At 34.6% G+C, this 19,559-nt stretch overlaps 1 protein-coding gene across 1 annotated transcript; it reads right to left on the reverse strand.

The window, feature by feature from the left end:
• Window positions 1-1,380: 1,380 nt before the first annotated feature.
• LOC120070963 (uncharacterized) lies at window positions 1,381-3,481 on the reverse strand. The gene has a single exon (XM_039022920.2). The coding sequence runs from the start codon at window positions 3,011-3,013 to the stop codon at window positions 1,640-1,642; it is 1,374 nt and encodes a 457-aa protein (XP_038878848.1). The 5' UTR covers window positions 3,014-3,481; the 3' UTR covers window positions 1,381-1,639.
• Window positions 3,482-19,559: the final 16,078 nt, after the last annotated feature.

The following is a 19,559-nucleotide window of genomic DNA, read 5'->3' on the forward strand; positions in this document are numbered from 1 at the left end:
ATATTCAATTAAATACATTTTATTTCTTTTACCTTGTCATAATTGGTATCCACCTTTTATTTTGAAGTCCAAAGTTCAAATATCTCTATTTATATTTCTTCTAAACTTATAATATAATCACAGTTAAATAAATCCATTTATAGTTGTTAAACTTTAAAGCTATATCAATTAAGACCTTAAATTTTTATGAACCAATAAAGTTAAATCCGTTTCGTTTAAAATTTATGTGTGACATTTCTTTAAAGGTAAAAATTAACATAATTAGAGAGAAACATTATAATCAAATTGATATAATAGTGATCTTTCATTAATATGAATAGTTTTTCGTCTTCTCATTTTTCCCTTTATATATATCCAAAACCCTTTTTAGATTTTTTTTTAACAAAAACAATTTTATTTAAGTAATTTTCAATTGATGTATATGGAGTATAACTGTAAATCACTATAGAAAGGTGTAGCCAACATATACATAATTCAAATGTTAAACATTGTCTCTCATGGTCTAAATTAGTGATTTGGTCCATATCATTTGAAAAAAAAAGTTAAAACTTTAGTCCAGATTATAATTAGAACTTGGTCCCTATGATTTAATAAGACATTCATAAATAATCCTTACACTAAAAAATATTTATGAGAATTTTATCAAACATAAAAACTATTCATGAAGTCTTATCAAACTATAAGAGCTAAATTATAAGTTCAACAACTATAGAGACTAAATTATAATTTTATCTAAATCATAGGGACTAAAATTAGAATTTATCCTAATTAGGCCAAGTTTACCTTAGTTAGAAAGTAAAAAATGAATGGTAATATGAAAAGTGAGTCTCATTTAATTTTGTTTACTTGTATTGTGAATTCGTATTGACACGTGAAACTCACTTCTAAATCTGAAAATTACGGTACCATTTGAACCACAATGTAATGATAGATAATAACAGTAAATATGATAAAATTAATAATTCTAAATAAATATCCTCAGAAGCAATCCCATTTATAAAATTCTATTACGATTCGGTAAATGTAGTGTTAATTCATTAAAATTTTGTACCATTATTAATATAAAGTTTTAGGCGATATAAATTGGATATCTTATTATAAATATTTTATATAGAAAAAATGTATGTGAGAAAGAGAGAGATCCTTGAAAGCGACAGGGTTTAGATAACAAGTATGTCACACATCATTACGAAAAAAGCTTCAACAAAGACACAGAGAGTTCTGAACTCAGACGCTCCACCCTCAGCGCGTGCACTACAAACGCTCCTTTTTGATGGAACAGCGAAAAAACAAAATTCTCAATCAGCAATCTCTTTTTTTCACTCAGGTGGGTTTTGATTTGGCTTTTTAGAAGAAAATAGTAAATTTCGAGGCCAAAGAGAAATTCAAAATGGTGAAGAAATTAATTAGATCAACGAGATGAACTAAAATGAAAAAACAAAATCCCCCCCACCGTATTTACATACATCATGATCATAATTCTCAACCTGTTTTGTGTTAGGAATTACCTAATTCAAACCAAATCCGTCTATCACAAAGGGGAAATTTCAGTATAATCCAAAAACACTGAGAGTAAAATGGAAAAACGGGGTTTGTTAGTGTTTACCCAAAATTATAAATCCCTTTTCTTCTAATCTCATCAATAGATTTTCCCTCCGCCCTCGGTTTCGATGATCCGTCTAGTCGTCGTCCGGTTATTACTACTACTGCTACTACTACTCTGGTGGTTTCTGCTGCTGCTTCCGCCGGTGCCGGTGAATAATGGTCCGAATCCGAAAACAGAGACGGATTTTGAGGATCCTCTTAAGGAAGAACAAACTGGAACGTTTAGGACTGGAGTTACTCTCACGTTCGCAGAGTATGACCGTTCCATTCCTCTGCTTTTGAATTTCGGTCCGCCATTGAAGCTGCTTGGACTGCTTGAGCTTCTTTCCAAGTTATGGAACACGATTTTCCCTGATGAGTTCATTCGTGGACTATCTACGGATACTCCTCGGATCCCTAATCTACTGGATGTTGATGAAGACTCTCCAGGTGTGTGCCGCAACGGGCTTCTCCCTACTCTCGTCGCCGTCGGATGATGATCCGCTGTTGAAGTTGATCTTGGATTGCTCTCTGATTTAGGCCGCGCTTTCACCAGTCTCATCCGCGGTGGATTGTTGTGATTAGGGTTCCTATGGAGGGAAATCGGATTCGTGTTTGGCTTATTTTCGCAATCGAGCGACAGTCTGTGAAGATCTTCGTGTTCGTGACCTGAGGAAGAAGAGGAAAGAGATACACGGGAAGAAGATAGCGAAACAGACTCACTATCGGAATCCTTCAGTAATGGAAGGCTCAGCGACGAATCCAACGAGGAGGACAACGACGATTTCGAACTCCGGTGGAGGAAGTACTTCAGCGCCTTCGAATTTGCTTCCGAGAAGTAAGACGACGACGTCGTCGTCGTTTTGTGACTTTCGTTTTTAGCGCCGCCATTGCCATTGCCATTTCCATTTCCATTGCTGCTGCTCTGGTACAGCTTTTTAAGCCCTAAAAGCTCTCTCCATCGACTGGAACACCTCGGTGCCTTTGGAGAAAACAGATACGGATCCGTACTGCATTCTTCCTCAACTCTCCGGCGGGATTGAGCCGCAGTCTCCGGCGACGAAACGCACCTCGTCGACTTCAAACCGTTGACTGAGGGTTTAACAGACGACACCTGAAGCGGCACGAGTTTCCCATCCAAAAACAGTTCATCCGCAGGGAGCATCAAGGAGACGGGATCTTGAAGACGGAACTCGAACTCGCTGACTGGAACCAGTTCAGGATCCGGATCTCGAATCTCGGACTCTCCGGCCGGGTTAGGTTTAGATAGAGGTCCGATGAGGTTGGAAGGAGGGGAGTCGTCAGGGAAGTCGCGGCTAAAGGAGACTCGAGGGCTGAGCCAACCATAGGAATGGCATGGAACAGAAGAAGAGCAATCGAGGAAATTTTCCGACGACATTCCGACATTGTTAACGCATGCGGAAGCCATGGATGGCGGCGGCGATCATGCGAAGGTGAAATGGAAGTCCGGTAATGGGGGAAATGGGGAAGAGGTGGACGCCGGAGATGGTCAACGTCTATGGCGCAAATCACATCGGCTGAATATCCGGCGAGATCTGGAGGAGGGAGAGAGAGAGAGAGAGCTAGGGTTTGAAGTGATGATGAGTTGGCCTTTTAGAAAGAGGACCGTGGTGCCACCGTACAGGAAACCCACTATTTATATCTGGAAAAAATAATATTTTTTATTTTTCTTTTTTAAAAAAAAAACGTTTTTTCTTTTTTGCAAGTGCAGCCAAAAATGCCAATGGCGCCATTTCCATTTTCTTTTTTTTTAATTACTTAAAAAACTAATTAGGAATCAGGATAGGCATGTAGCCCATTTACACTCCTACCGCTAACTTGCAAGAATTGGTAAATTACAAATCTAGTCCCCATTCGCTTTCTGTTTATGGGTTTTAAAAATGGTTAAATTACAACTTCGGTCCTCATTTCTCATAGTTGGAGAATAGGGATTTTTTTTTTTTTTTTTTTTTTGAAATCATTGTTGGAAAATAGTTCAAAAATGTATTCCATATAATTTATAATTAGGATTTAATTTCTATAGTTTGATAAAATATTTATAAATGGTTCATACAGTAAAGACTATGTACGATAGTTTATCAAAACACATGAATTATTTATGAGGTTTTATAAAATCATTTAGTAACTTTATCAAAACCATAAACTTTGTAATTTAACTTTTTAAAATTTAGAATATAAACCCTACTTTCACCTATAAATTTTTTATTTGATTATTCACTTTTTATTAATATTTTAAAAGAATCCACCAAATTTTGAAAAGTTAAAAAGTCCATTTTCAAAAAACTTATGGTTGTTAATAGAATTGGAATAATAATGCACATGTTTATGTAAGAACCAAAGTATGGAATTTAGGAGAAAGTGAGCAAAAGTTTCAATAACAGGAAGTTAATAACAAAATTGTTACCAAAGTCTCGTAATTAAAGAGTTATTTAAATTAATTATTTTATATGTAATATAAAATTATCCATTACAATAAAAAAAAAAAAAAATTATTCAATATAATCTTGAACAGTATGTGGTTAACGTACTAGTGGATCATGTTTAAAAAAATAACCTAAAACATTTATAGTATATAGATAAGATTGAGCATCTTATCCTAGTAACGTTATGGATATGACTCACTTTGTAAATATTACAAATAATTTGATCAAAATTGTTCATGTGTAGATATGTTAGTAGAGGTATCCTATATAAAAAATTTGTGTAAGATTAGACCACAAAATATTTAATCTTTCTTTATAAATCTGTTAATTGGAGAGATTAATAATCATCAAATGATCATATACAACTCGATCCGGATTCTAAGTGAGTTATGAACTCTCTGCCCGTGAGTGCTCGTCCTTTGAATTTCATGAGTGAGAATGGTCGAAGTAGTCAATTTAATAAGTCTACTGTTTTAGGGAGTTGACTAAATAGGGAGTTATGAATGTAATTTCACAATATGAAATTTACTTCTTTAGGGAAAGTAGAGTAGTAGTTCTTTAGGTACTTATTTGAGACTTGTACAATGAGGTCTCACCCTCTCATTAGCTCAAGAAGCACTTGATTCATGATGGGATCATAAATACATTGTTCATTAAAGGATCAGTAGCACTTAAGGTACAATAAGTAATTGTAGTGGTAAAAAGAACATTTGATCCAGCTCTAATTATGACAATTTGTGAAGGATCAACTCATTTGTAACGATTGTAGCCATGAACACAACTTGTCCTACAATGCATAAGAATGCAACTATAGATCTATGATAGAGTGAACTACGGTTAATGAATGCAAAATGATTAATAAAATAGTTTAATAAATTAATTTTATGTCATTTGAGCTTATAATCTATAGGTCCATAAGGTTCTATTGCTAGATTGTATGAATCAATTTAGTTGAAAAAAATTGGAATGTTCAAATTAATATTTTATATATTTGATTTATTAAATGAGGAAATACATATTTATTGTATTTATTTCATCAATTATTGAATAAAATTAATAATGTATCACACAATTTCAATGACATTCAAATATGAAAAGATATATTAGGATAATTAAAGTATTTGAATTGAATCCAATAATTTAATATATTTTTTTAATATAAGATACTAAAATATAAATATATTCTTAAGAGAATTTGACAATTGAATAAGATTCAATTACATTAATATTATATATAATTTTAATATTTGATATTTAAATTACTTTTCAATTAAAGCAAAATTTGCTTTATAAATAGGACCTTAGGATATTTGTCACAAGTCATTTACGCACTCTACAGAGAACAATTATTTGCAGAATTCTCCCCTTTTTTGAAGGAGCTTCCCACAAATCATTATTCACGTCGTAGCAAAAAAAGGTCTTACGGTATTAGGGCACGTAAATATTTAACCCTCTATATTTATGTTTAATTCTAACTTAAAAAAAAAAAAAACAAAAAAACAAGAAAAACAAAGGGATCCAATACTTCCACTGTGCTGTTTTTATTTTGATTTTTATATATCTTTAAATTTTTATTTTGTATTTATAAGTATTTAAATATTCAATTTCATGTCTAATACATCATTAACGTATTCAACATATTTCAATTTTACAAATTTACTAAATACGAAATTAAAAGTTTAAGATCTTATTAGACATAAAATTTAATTTTATATCAGATGTATGAGATATTTTTTTAAAAAAATAATAATATTTTATGGATTTATGTCTATATAAGATGTATGAGATAGTTTTTTCAAAAAAATTAATATTTTATGGATCCATTAGACATAAAATTGAAAGTTCAATAGCCTAATAAACTCATTTGCCATTAATATCCATACTAGCTAATTCTTCTTCAAAATAGGGACGAGGAGATTTTTGTCTCATGGTTGTTAACAAATAATATACGTCAATTGAGTTATACTCGTTTTTAACATCTTGAAATGCTTCTAAGCTCTTTAAGATAAATTCTCGTTTTAAAAATTCAAAAAAATAATAATAATAAAATAGGTAAATGATGTATTAGCTGCAAAACATTAAAATAATTATTCTTTTTCTTTCTTTTCCTCTCCCTCTCTCGGTGCCCCCAAATTAATTAAAAAAAGAAAAAAAGAAAAATACACACACCAAATTTTCTTCACCTATTATCTTTTATCTTTTCAATTATAGTCCCATTTCAATATGAACCAATATCTTGTTTATTATTTACTTTTTGCAATCAGTTATTAAAACTTTTTTTTTTTAAAAAAAAAGTTATATATACCGTATTTTCGTTTTTTTTTTCTAATATGATGTTAATTTTTTTTAATAATTTAAAAAAGAAAAAAAATGGGTTGTCTATGTTTCAAAACCTATGTTTAAATTGAATTATTTATCTAGTTAATCCTTACGTGTATGAGTGCCTAGCTAGGTTTTTTTTTTTTTTTTGGGGGACTTTTTAAAGAATTTATAGATATTTTTTATACTAACGATATAATTATATCGATTTAATAGTTACAAAACGTTAATATATTACTATATTGGTACATTTTGATTTTAATCTTCATATAAAAAATATATTATATGTCGTATATATAATACAAATCATGCATGACTGTAATACAAATCATTTGAAAGCAAATGATAGAAAAGGATCACAACAATATTTTCTTTATTTTTTTTACAAGAAAACATTTAAGGAATATAAAAGAACTTAAGGAATTACAGTGAATAGCAAAAATTGCAAATATATCAAAAACTTTAAACATGATTTTTGGTTTTTTTTTTCTATTATTTCGATTGTACTTTTATTTGTGTATCAGCAGGTAAATCTAATATGCTTTATATTTTGGTATATCAGTCTTTATATTTTGTATATCAATTAGTCTATATACTTTATTTAAATAATATCGTTTATACAACTTATATACCATGACTTTAATTGTGTTATGGCTAACGTTGTTTTTAGGTTATGGTAAATATTATTTTTATTTCTTATTTCGTTTTGATATAGAGTTACTTTCATTCCATTAGTTCAATTTTGATGGTCTCATTAGGTTTTGGTATCACTTGGGTCATGTTTTCAAAATTGATTTTGTTGTCAGTTAATATACTAGATATAAAGTATTTTAGTTAATTTGTTCTATTTTTGAAATATTGATATGATTTTAATGGTATATAATTTAAATTAAATTTGGTAAATCAATTATATAACATATATTTCATAAATCAATTTATAAATATACCCGATTTTAAAGAATACCAAATATGAAATATACTATTTCAAATGATACTTAAGTATAATATTGATATTATAATTGTATAATAGTACTAATTCGAAATGAATTTCAAATAGATCTTTTGTTTATCGATAGTATATCATAATTCGTTCAAAATACAATATTAAGTATTTAGTGTATCAGTAGTTTATAACACTCATTCAAAATTCATATAAAATATAACGTAGATGGATCCATATTAATAGCCACTAAAATTCATTTCATGTACATCATATAAGAGTATATCGGCATGCAGTGGAAGCAACAAGGATCAATAAGCATGTTCATATAATAATAAGAGAGTTTCAAGTTATACCTTTGTAGAACCTTTAGAATCTCGATTTTGCTGCAAAACTTCTCCAATTCTCACTGTGAACCACCTCAAGATCTTCCCTACTATTCCCTTGGAGCTTTAGATTGAGTTGTGGGACTCAAGATAAGCTTGAATGAAGGGAACTTAGAAAAGAACTCACTGCACCATCCACTTGAAGAATACTTTTCTTCAACTCGAATTTTTCAGCAAAAACTCAATTGATGTATACCTCAATTTCACTTCGATCTTCTCTATTTATTGTAGGACCTTCATGCAAAGAAGATGGTTGTATGAGGTGCAGCTCATGCTTGGAGAATTGAAGCCAAACTTAAGTGGGTTTAGTATGAGCTAGTTGAATAGGGTTGGCAACGGGGCCGGGGCGGAGTGGGGGAGGGTCCCCCGTCCCCGGCCCCGTGGGGGAAATTCCCCTCTCCCCATCCCCGCCATTTGAAGGCAGGGACGGGGGCGGGGATTCCCCGTCGAGGAAACAGGTCCCCGCGGGGCCCCATTCCCCGTTTCTCCGCGGGGAATCCCCTATCAGATCCCCGCGGAGATTTTTCATTTTTTTCTTTTAATTTTTTAAGTTTGGACTTGACTTTTGGGCTTAAATTTAGAATTTATGTATTTAATATTGAGCTTACAACATAAGTCTATAGTATACATTATAAACAAACATATAAATAAGTTATTTTATATATTATAAATATATATTTATAAAATATTAAAAATATAACTATATAAAATCGGGGTCGGGGATTATTACTAACCCTATAGTTGAAGATGTTAATGGAAAAATCCATAATTCCATTTTGTATTTTTCAATTTCAATTTTGATTTCTAAAATCAATTTAATTTTCAAAATTGAAAACATTTATTAATTTTACAAAATTAATTTCATAAATTAATTTTCTAATAAAATTAATAATTAATAATTAATAATTAATTAAACAATTTAATTAATTCTAATTAATTTAATATCAAATATTAAATTAATTTTACATAAACTCCACCTTTATGAATTTAATATTTAAATCATATTTAAATATTAATTAATTCTCCAATTCCGTTTAATTCTAAAATTAAACGCGTAATTATATCTCATATAATTACTAATTTTCTTAATTCTAATTTGAACATTTCAAATTAACTTATCACGCTACTTTAAAGCTAATCCATTTACGAGCTAGTAGGGGACCTCGCGGACCTATAAATCATGGGCTCCAACGATCCGAGATTAATTCGCTAAACTCATTAGCCCGAATTAACCCCTATTCGTTAACTAATGGGTCACTCCACTAAAGCTCATAGTTGCACTTCCTCACTGTAGATATATTATGTCCACTCGATATAACCATGATTAGTAAGTTAACTATTCACAGGTTGTTCGTAATAACGGTTGGGGCAAATGTTTGTTTTATCCTCGAGATTACCTCTTGTTCCTTAAATCCCACTGATCCTCTAATGAACAATTGATTTGTGATCCGATCAACAAACCGAGTCCTCTCAAACCAATGAGAGGATGGGGCCCCTTTGTTCAAGACCCGGAGTCAACACTCAAGGGAACAACCTCTCTACTATCCCTGAAAGCGGGTTGGAGTGAATTCCATCTTGCACCCTATGTCCCCAGCTATCTACCTGGTCTTATCCCTGAAATGGAGGTTTATTGAGTCGGTGTTGTTGAGTCAACCCTCACCTATGCAAATCTAAGGATAATCCCGAATAAACAGAAGTTCATAGTTAGTTTAGGATTAAGGTCAAGTTACCTAGGTCATCGTTTTGAAATAGTCAGTTTTAAACAGTAAATAACTTTATAAAGTAAGAGTGACCGATTTCGTGGTCTGATCTTATACAAACCCATTGCACAAGACGCTCCCACTTCTCATGTCATAACATGTACGAATTCGGATCACATCGTTTGTAGCACTTTACAACTCTTTGTAATAATTACAAAGTGAGTCGCATCCAATAGTGTTACCAGAATAAGACACCCATCCTCATTCATATACTATTTATCATTTTGACTATTTACTTGAATCTGATCCACTTTTATATCTCCCCAAAAAGTTCAACTACTCATGTAATAGTCATGGGTCTTTTTGGTTTATTGGATTTCTAATAAGCAATTCATATATTCAATTGAATTTTCAGAATAAGTTTTATTGTTTACAAACCACGAGTTTTAGGACATAAAATCCAACACATCATTTTGTATCAATATTATATCGACACTCATAATCTAAATCCATTTCAAGTTTAATAGTGGTGTATCAAGAGTATATCAATGCTCATTAAATGTAATTCAAGTATAGCAATGTATCAGTAATATATTAACACTCATTCAAAATTCAATTTCATGTATATATATATTATTAGTGCATTAGCAGTATATAGGCACTCATTCAAAATTCACTTAAATTATAAAGTAGTGTATTATTATTGTATCAATACTCATTAAAAACTAATTTTAAGTATATTATTAATGTATCATTAGTAGATGTTAACATTAATTTTAAATAAAAATGCAAGTATAACATTGGTATATCAATATCAACATTAACTCAAAATTCATTTCAAGTTAACGCTAATGTATCATTAGTATATCAATATTTCTTAAAAACACATTTGTTCAAGTATATTAATAGTATATCGATACCTATTCAATATTCAATTTCAAGCGTAGTATTGTTGTGTCAATAGTTTATCAAACTTCATTCAAAATGGTTACCAACAAAACGGGTTGAACCATTATAAGCTGACTATAATATACTAGAAAAAATAATATTCTATAACAAACTAATGAAAATTCAGATTAAGGCCCCATTTGGATTGATTTGAGGAAAAATGTTTTTCAAGAAGTTTATTTTTATTTAAATACTTTTGATAAAAAATTTTTTTATTAAAATACACTTAAAAAGTTATTTTGAGTGATTGTCAAACACTCCAAATTCTTCCAAAATGATTTATTTTGTAAATTAAACACTTGAAAATGTATGTCAAACACATCCTAAGACCACGAATATAGTAAATACACAAACACTTGTTGACTGATAAATATAATTTATGAATGATAAATTTAGTATATCAATGGTGTAACTTAGATACTTTATATTTAGTATATCAGTCAAAGTCCACAAATAATAGCAAATGTACGAGCACTTGACTGATAAATATAGTATATGAATGACAATTTTGGTATATCAATTGTATAACTTAGATACATATATTAATCAACTCATATACCAAATATAAAGTATATTAACTTGAGTAATATACCAGATATAAAATATATCATTGATATACATGCTCATACACTACTAAGGGTAAATTTTGAATGATAAAAAATGAAAATCAGTTTCAAATCAACTTTAATGTTTTTTTTTTGCTATATTTTCCCATTTTGAAAAATTATTGCTAAATCGGTCTTTTTCTTTCTTTCTTTCTTTATTTTTATTTTATTTTATTTTTTTTGCGATACTTATCAATGCCCCAAGAACAAGAACCTAATTGAAGTGTCTATAAAAGTTCGTGTTCACACGAGATTCCAAGAGAAATTTATTTTGTTGAACTTGAACTTTGTATTTGTATTAATTTTGTGGAAAATGAGTACAATCTCTAATACATAGTATTTTGATGCTTTCAAAATAAACTATAATCCTTAAGTTTGTTGATCTTCTTGAACGATCGGTCTTTGGGCTTGTTGATTTTCTTGGAGGATCGACCTTTGGGCTTGTTGATCTTCTTAAACAATCGACTTTTGGGCTTGTTGATCTTCTTGGATGATCGGCCTTTGAGCTTGTTGATCTCCTTGGAGGATTAGTGTTCGCACGAGGCTTTCGAAGAAACTTATTTCGTGGAGTTGAACTTAAGTTGGTGTTGATGTTGAGGTTGATTTAATGCGTTGTGGTTCGATCTCTAGTACTTGATCCTCTGATTCTCTCTCGGTTGGATACGTACGCTTGATGTTTAGAAGTAGGGCGTGTGGATGTTCTTAAGCTTCGAATCTTGGAAGAATGTTTGTATCTTCAAAGGATTCCAGTCTTCAAGTGTGGTCAGAATGCTTGTATCTTCAAAGGACTTCAGTCTTCAAAACGCTTGTATCTCCAAAGGACTTCAGTCTTCAAGCATGGTCAGAATGCTTGTATCTTCAAAGGACTTCAGTCTTCAGAATGCTTGCATCTCTAAAGAACTTCAGTCTTCAGAATGCTTGTATCTCCAAATGACTTCAGTCTTCAAGCGTGGTCAGCTTCAGGAGTCAATGAGTCTTCTGATTGTAGAGAATTCCCTCTCTCTAGAGTATAGAATTGCTGACCCTTCCAAATGAGGAGAGCTTATCTATTTATAGAGTTCACAGGTAGGCTTGGGCTTGGTTGATCCATGGGCCTAGCCTTTGGGCTCAATTAGTTGGACTTGGGCTTGGTTGATCCATGGGGTTGGCCTTTGGACCCAATTAATCAGATTTAGGCCTGATTTGACATTTGGGTCAAATTCAACCTATTTTTGGATTTAGTTAGACTTTGACCCAAATAATAATATCAAATTGGGCCAAATTAATCTTATCTGATTCAACGATCATGATAAAACCACGTGGCGTCATCGAAATTTGTCTTCAACTTCAATTCAGGACATATTCAACTCCTAATTGAGCCCAAATTTAATGATTTGGAATTTCATCGTTAATTTAGTAAATGACGTGGCAACTTGTGATTGGTCTAAAATTTCTCATTTAATAAATGCCCCCTTCGAGATTTATGCACATACATGAGTAGATGAATCTCGAAAAATATAAAGTTGGAATCAAAATCCAAATATATTTATTCTTGAATTTAACCTCAAATAAAATTTGGAATATCGCCAAATTTACGAAAAATTTTGAGCTTTGTCCCAATTTAATTTGATTTGGATTTAAGATAAAATTTGGGATATGCCCAAATTTTAATAAAAGCTGATTTTTTTTTTCTTATCCGCTCAATAGGATACTTGAATTTGGAATATGGCCAAATTTTAATTTGGGATGAATTTTAGATCTTTCCCACAACTTGATTTAAAACCTAAATTTAGATGAATTTGATATAAAATTTGGAAGATGCCTAAATTTTAATTTGAGATTTTATCCTTAATAATTTGTTTTGAGGATAAAAGTCTAATGATTTGGATTTGGGATAAAATTTGGAATATGCCCAAATTTTAATTTGAGATTTTATCCTTAATAATTTGGCTTGAGCATAAAAGTCTCATAATTTAGATTTGGGATAAAATTTGGAATATGCCCAAATTTTAATTTGAGATTTTATTTGCAATTTAATCTCAACGTTGAACAATTTTGATTTTGAATAAAATTTGGAATATGGTCAAATTTTAATTTATGATTTTATCCACAATTTAAATTTGACTTTGAATAAAATTTGAAATATGTCCAAATCTTAGTTGAAGATAAATTTGAGGACAAAATCTAATAAGATTAAATTAAATAGGAAATTTGTTTAATTTAATTTGAAATTAGGATAGAATCAAATTAAGAAATCTGATAAAAAATCTTTTTAAATATTTTATTTGATTTGGATTTCCTAATTTTTATGGAACCCAGGAACCTCTATAGATAGAACCCCAAACCCTCCATTATCTTCATCCCCTCCTCTTCTTCTAATTTTCATTTTCTCATTTTTCTCTTCTTCTTTCATTTTTTTTCCTTATTTTTTTCTTTTTTCTCTTTTTTTCTTTTTTCTTTACTTGCTATTTTTTTTTTTTTTTTTTGCGCGTAGGTTTACTAATTTGTCCCCCTTACTCTTTTGTAGGAGCTAAAGCGCAACTCAAGGGAGTACAACCGCGTCTTTTGTAGGATGACCTTGGTATGGTTTATCTACTGTATGCCTGTTCATGTTTCTTGATCATCATGGGAGGGGCCCTGCAATACTTACAACTGTCCTATGTTTGCACCCTAGGGAGGATCCTGATAAGGTCTACCTTGTAGCACCGTTCGTATATATTATTCGTCATGGGAGGGGCCCTGCAATGCTTACAACTCTCCCATGCTTTCACCCTAGGGAGGATCCCGATAAAGTCTACCTTGTAGCACTGTTCGCATATCCTGATCGTCATGGGAGGGGCCCTGCAAGGCTTACAACTCTCTCATACTTTCACCCTAAGGAGGATCCCAATAAGGTCTACCTTGTAGCACCGTTCGCATATCCTGATCGTCATGGGAGGGGCCCTGCAAGGCTTATAACTCTCCCATGCTTTCACTCTAGGAAGGATCCCGATAAGGTCTACCTTGTAGCACCATTTACATATCCTGATCGTCATGGGAGAGGACCTGCAAGGCTTAAAACTCTCCCGAAGGATCCCGATAAGGTCTACCTTATAGCACCGTTCGCATATCTCGATCGTCATGGGAGGGGCCCTACAAGGCTTACAACTCTCCCATGCTTTCACCCTAGGGAGGATCCCGATAAAGTCTACCTTGTAGCACCGTTCGCATATCTTGATCGTCATGGGAGGGGCCCTGCAAGGTTTACAACTCTCCCATGCTTTTACCCTATGGAGGATCCCGATAAGGTCTACCTTATAGCACCATTCTCATATCCTGAATGTCATGGGAGGGCCCTGCAAGGCTTACAACTCTCCCATGCTTTCACCCTAAGGAGGATCCCGATAAGGTCTACCTTGTAACACCATTTGCATATCCTGAATGTCATGGGAAGGGCCCTGTAAGGCTTACAATTCTCCCATGCTTTCACCTTAGGGAGGATCCTGATAAGGTCTACCTTGTAGCACCGTTCACATATCCTGAACAACATGAGAGGGGCCTTGCAAGGCTTACAACTCTCCCACGCTTTCACCTTAGGGAGGATCCCGATAAGGTCTACCTTATGGCACCGTTTGTATATCCTGAATGTCATGGGAGGGGCCCTGCAAGGCTTACAACTCTCCCATGCTTTCACCCTAGGGAGGATCCCGATAAGGTCTACCTTGTAGCACCGTTTGCATATCCTGAATGTCATGGGAGGGGCCCTGCAAGGCTTACAACTCTCCCATGCTTTCACCCTAGGGAGGATCCCGATAAAGTCTACCTTGTAGCACCGTTCACATATCCTGAACGTCATGGGAGGGGCCTGCAAGGCTTACAACTCTCCCATGCTTTCACCCTAGGGAGGATCTCGATAAGGTCTACCTTATTATGTTACTCTTTGATCAAAATTTGAAGATAAGGGAAATATGCCATTGAGTATTGAGGATGAGGCGGATATGCCATCAAACTTTGAAGATGAGAAGAATATGTCATCAAGCTTTTGAGCGGAGTCAGGTTAGCTAGAGTCGATCTCACGTACAAGGCAGAGCCAGACGGACCAGAGTTGTCCTCGTATATAAGGTAGAGCTTGGCAAACCAAACTTGATCTCGTATATGAGGTGGAACCAGACCCACATTTTTTAGAGGAAGTGAAGCTACACCAATTTTGGAGAAGGGGTGAAGTTGTACCAACATTTTGGAGAGGAAACGAAACCGCACCATGACTTTGGAGATGAAGCGAAGTTGTGCCATCAGTTTAGAGATGAAGCGAAGCCACGCCACAACTTTGAAGATGAGGCGAACCACGCCAGACTTTGGAGATAAAGCGAAACTGCACCAAAATTTTGAAGATGAAGCGAAGTCGTGCCATCAATTTAGAGATGAAGCGAAGCCACGCCAGGACTTTGAAGATGAAGCGAACCACGCCAGACTTTGGAGATGAAGCAAAGCTGCGTCATGATTTTGTAAACTGACTCATTGAAGATGGAGTCGAACCATGCATACCGACCATGAACTTGAAGATGAAGCGGAGCCATGCACACCGATCTTGAGCTTAAAGATGGAGCGGAGCCATGCACATCGACCTTGAACTTGAAGACGGCGCGAAGCCATGCACACCGACCTTGAACTTGAAGATGGAAGTGGAGCCATGCACACCAATCTTAAACTTGAAAATGGAAGTAGAGCCATGCACACCGATCTTGAACTTGAAGATGGAAGTGGGGCCAAGCACGTCAATCTTGAACTTGAAGATGGAAGTGGGGTCATGCACGCCAATCTTGAACTTGAAGATGAAGCAGCATCGATGGAGCCTCTGAACTTGAAGATGGAGAAGCATCGACGAGACCTTCGCGTTTGAGTTTGACAAAGCATTGGAAAATCCTCCGCATTTAAGTTTGATGAAGCATTGGCGAATCCTCTACACTTGAGCTTGAAGAATCGGTGAATCCTCCGCATTTGAGCTTGAAGCATCCGTAAATCCTCCGCACTTGAGTTTGACGAAGCATCGATGAATCTTCACATTGAGCTCGACTTCGTGACTTTGAGCATGAAGATGCCATTGAAAAGCCTGTAGACTTGAGCATGAAGATGAAGCATCGATGAAACCTCTGAACTTGAAGATGGAAAAGCATCCGAGTTTGATTTCGAAGAGGAAGCGAAGTGCATTCCAAACGTGTGCCTTTTATTTACTGTGCTGGCTCTTTACGAGGGATGAACTTCTTCAATCCGTTATGTTACCCCCAATAGGGATTAACATCTTCAATCTGGAGTGTCATTCTTTAATGGGGATGATCAACATCAATCTTGTAGTATCATATTTGCGTGGTTGTCGTACCTCTTCTGATGGACTAGACCTAAATTCTTTAAATCCCTTCGTACCTTTAAAGAAAGGGATCAAATCATGACGTAGTTCAAGTTTTTTTTTTTTTTTTTAACTGGACTGAACTTGAAGTTTCTTTCAAGCTGCCTACATACCCTTCATAATGATAGGGATCAAGTCATAATGTAGTTCAAGAAGAATGTTTTTTTTTTTTTTTTGCGTGATTGAACTTAAATTTCTATAATTTGCCTACGTACTCTTTATAATGACAGGGATCAAGTCGTAACGTAGTTCATACAAAGATTTTTTTTTTTTTTTTTTGGAGGGGGCCATTCACATTTTAAGCTCATGGGGGCCAGGAGCATCATGCAGTTTAGGCTCTTGCGATGAGGAGCTTCTTCATTTAAACTTTAGAAGCTCTTATTTCATCATGGTTTTGATTATCCTCTTCATTGTAGGATTCGTCAATATGATGAGTGTTGACTTCACTATCAAGGAACCTTTTGTACTTGTGTCAACAGAAAATTTCTTCTTCATGCGTGAAGGGACACGACTGTGAATCTTTTCGTCGTTGTTTTCTTCAGGGAATGACATTGGCTTCAAGATTTTCATCCTTCCTTTACGTTGATCGCTTGTTGTTTTGAGACGATCAAAAGCAGATGTTGAAGGTTGATCTTTCTTTAATGTGGATATACTTAGCCTTTTGAAGGCTGAAGTTCGAGCAGAAGTAGTCGTTGGACATTGGTCTTCTTCTCCTACCGTGGCCAAACTCAATCTTTGAAAAACTGAAGATCGAGCACTTGAAGGCTTAATACGATCGAAGACAGAAGTTCTTTGCCTCATTTCTTCTGAGTCGTTTACTTCTTCAACAGTCACATGATTGTTGTCGACTTCCACTATGCCAACAGTGTGACATGCAATAACTTCTGATACTTTCTCTAGATGATTATTGAGAAAGCTTCTTGGGAGAAATTTTGCCGAAGTTGTCGGCCGTCGGAATTGAGGAAAATCCTTGTCTTCTTTCTTAGCAGGCTTAGGCTTCCGTGTCATCTTTTTGCCTTTCTTTTTATGAGTCTTGTTTCTTCTTCTATAGCTTCGATAGGAACGTGACTCTTTTTGGGTAGAGTTTCGTTGTCTTCTCTTTCGATGAGTCACTACTATCCACCCTTCGTAGTCATCTTCAACAAGCTCATCTTTCTTTTCGAAATTTGCTATTTGAATCTCTTGTTGGAACCAAACAACTATAGGCTCGAATTCTCCAAACTGGATCAGGCTTTGTCTTTGAGCATGGGACACAGACAGTAATGGAACATTTGAAGTCGCCGTTACTGTAGCGTGATTTGTCTGAGCTACTTTATCCAAATCTAGCTCAATCTTCTTTTCACGAGCCAACTTCATAATTCGTTCCTTCAGCACGAAGCACCTTTCAACTGGGTGACTAATGACCTGATGATACTTGCAGTAGTTAGGATCATCTATTTTTCCTTCTTGTTTCGGCCGCTTGCATTTCGGTAGCTGAATAAGTTGTTTCTCTAATAGTTGCTCTAACATATCTGCCACATTAGAGTCAGGGAATGGATAAACCTTCTCTTGTCATTCTTTAAGAGTTGGACGACGCTTCTCGCCCTCATTGTGCCTTCTTTCAAATTTTGTTTGTTTTCTCTTAAAGGAAAATTTTAGCGGGGTCACATGAACGACCATAGATTCTTTTGTGGCACTACCCACGATCTTTTCAGTGCCCTTGGCATCATTTTTGTATTTTCTCCCTTCAGAGACTAGGAAATCTTTAGTTCCCCTATTGGTAATGCTCAGCTTCATATCATGAGCGGTGTTGCTAGCTCCTCAAATGTACGAGGTTTTATCCCTTGTAGGATGTAGAGAAGCTCCCAGTGCATGCCTTGAATGCATATCTCCATTGCAGATAATTCAGTAAGTCTATCTTTGCAATCCAGACTTAAAGCTTTCCATCGGTTGATGTAATCGACGACCGTCTCTCCCTTCCACTGTTTGATGTTCGTCAGCTCCATCATGCTAACAGTGCGCCTTGTACTTTAGAAGCAGTTAAAGAACTCCCTTTCTAGCTGTTCCCAACTGTCAATCACTTCTGGCTCCAAATCAATATACCAATCGAAAGCATTTCCTTTCAAGGTACGGACGAATTGTTTGACTAGCTGGTCTTCTCTGGTTCCTGTATTTTCGTAGGTTTCAATGAAGTGTGCAATATGTTGTTTTGGATTGCCCTTTCCATCAAACTGCTAGAACTTTGGAGGTTGATACCTAGCTGGCATTCTCAAGTTGTCGATTCTTTTGGTGTATGGCTTCGAGTACATAAAGGAAGTTTTCAACGGTCCTACGTACTAAGCTCTTATGGAGTTTGTGATCATATCCTAGAGCTGTTGAAATAACAGGGAGGCAACAAAGGTGGATTGTGGTGGCTGACTTTCCTGCAAGACAGTCTTTCCTTTGTCATTGGCTTTTGTAACTGGGAATTAACTTGATTCAGCAGTATCTTGAGCTTGTGTCTGATCTCTTAAAGCAGCGATTTCATGATCTCACTTCTCTACAGCCTTCATTAGGAGATTTATCTTTACCTCAATCTCTGCCATGGTCGACTCAGTTGTTACGTCAGCCATCATGGCAGACATTACATCAAAATGTAATTCTTTCTCTAATAGATCAGTAGCAGAAGCATAGTTGTCGAACAAGGGATTTTTTCTGATGACAATCCCGCCTTTAAGAGATTCCATCAGCTGGTCCCAGATTTCCTCCATATGTAAGTGTTGCTTGCGATGGTAGCTTTGGATGCAATTTTCTTTGGTGCCATTTGTAGATTTTTCAGACTTGGATGACGAGAGAGAGATGAGAAGTAGAGATGTCCCACTGGGCGTGCCAATTTGTTCGCACAAGATTCCAAGAGAAATTTATTTCGTGGAACTTGAACTTTGTATTTGTATTAATTTTTTGGAAAGTGAGTACAATCTCTAATACACATTATTTTGATGCTTTCAAAATAAAATATAAACTTTAAGCTAGTTGATCTTCTTGGGTGATCAGCCTTTGGGCTTGTTGATCTTCTTGGGTGATCGGCCTTTGGGCTTATTGATCTTCTTGGATGATCAGCCTTTGGGCTTGATGATCTTCTTGGATGATCGGCCTTTGGACTTGTTAATCTTCTAGGATGATCGGCTTTTGGGCTTGATGATCTTCTTGGATGATCGGCCTTTAGACTTGTTGATCTTATTGAAGGATTAGTGTTCACACGAGGCTTTCGGAGAAACTTGTTTTGTGGAGTTGAACTTGAGTTGGAGTTGAT

Source organism: Benincasa hispida, unplaced genomic scaffold, assembly GCF_027475165.1.
Source record: "Benincasa hispida cultivar pf3 unplaced genomic scaffold, pf3_genome.v1.1 HicScf1848, whole genome shotgun sequence".
NCBI classification, from domain to species: Eukaryota; Viridiplantae; Streptophyta; class Magnoliopsida; order Cucurbitales; family Cucurbitaceae; genus Benincasa; species Benincasa hispida.

Coding starts and splice junctions, on each gene's coding strand:
- LOC120070963 (XM_039022920.2), bottom strand. CDS start 3,013: ATGGCTTCCGCATGCGTTAACAATGTCGGAATGTCGTCGGAAAATTTC.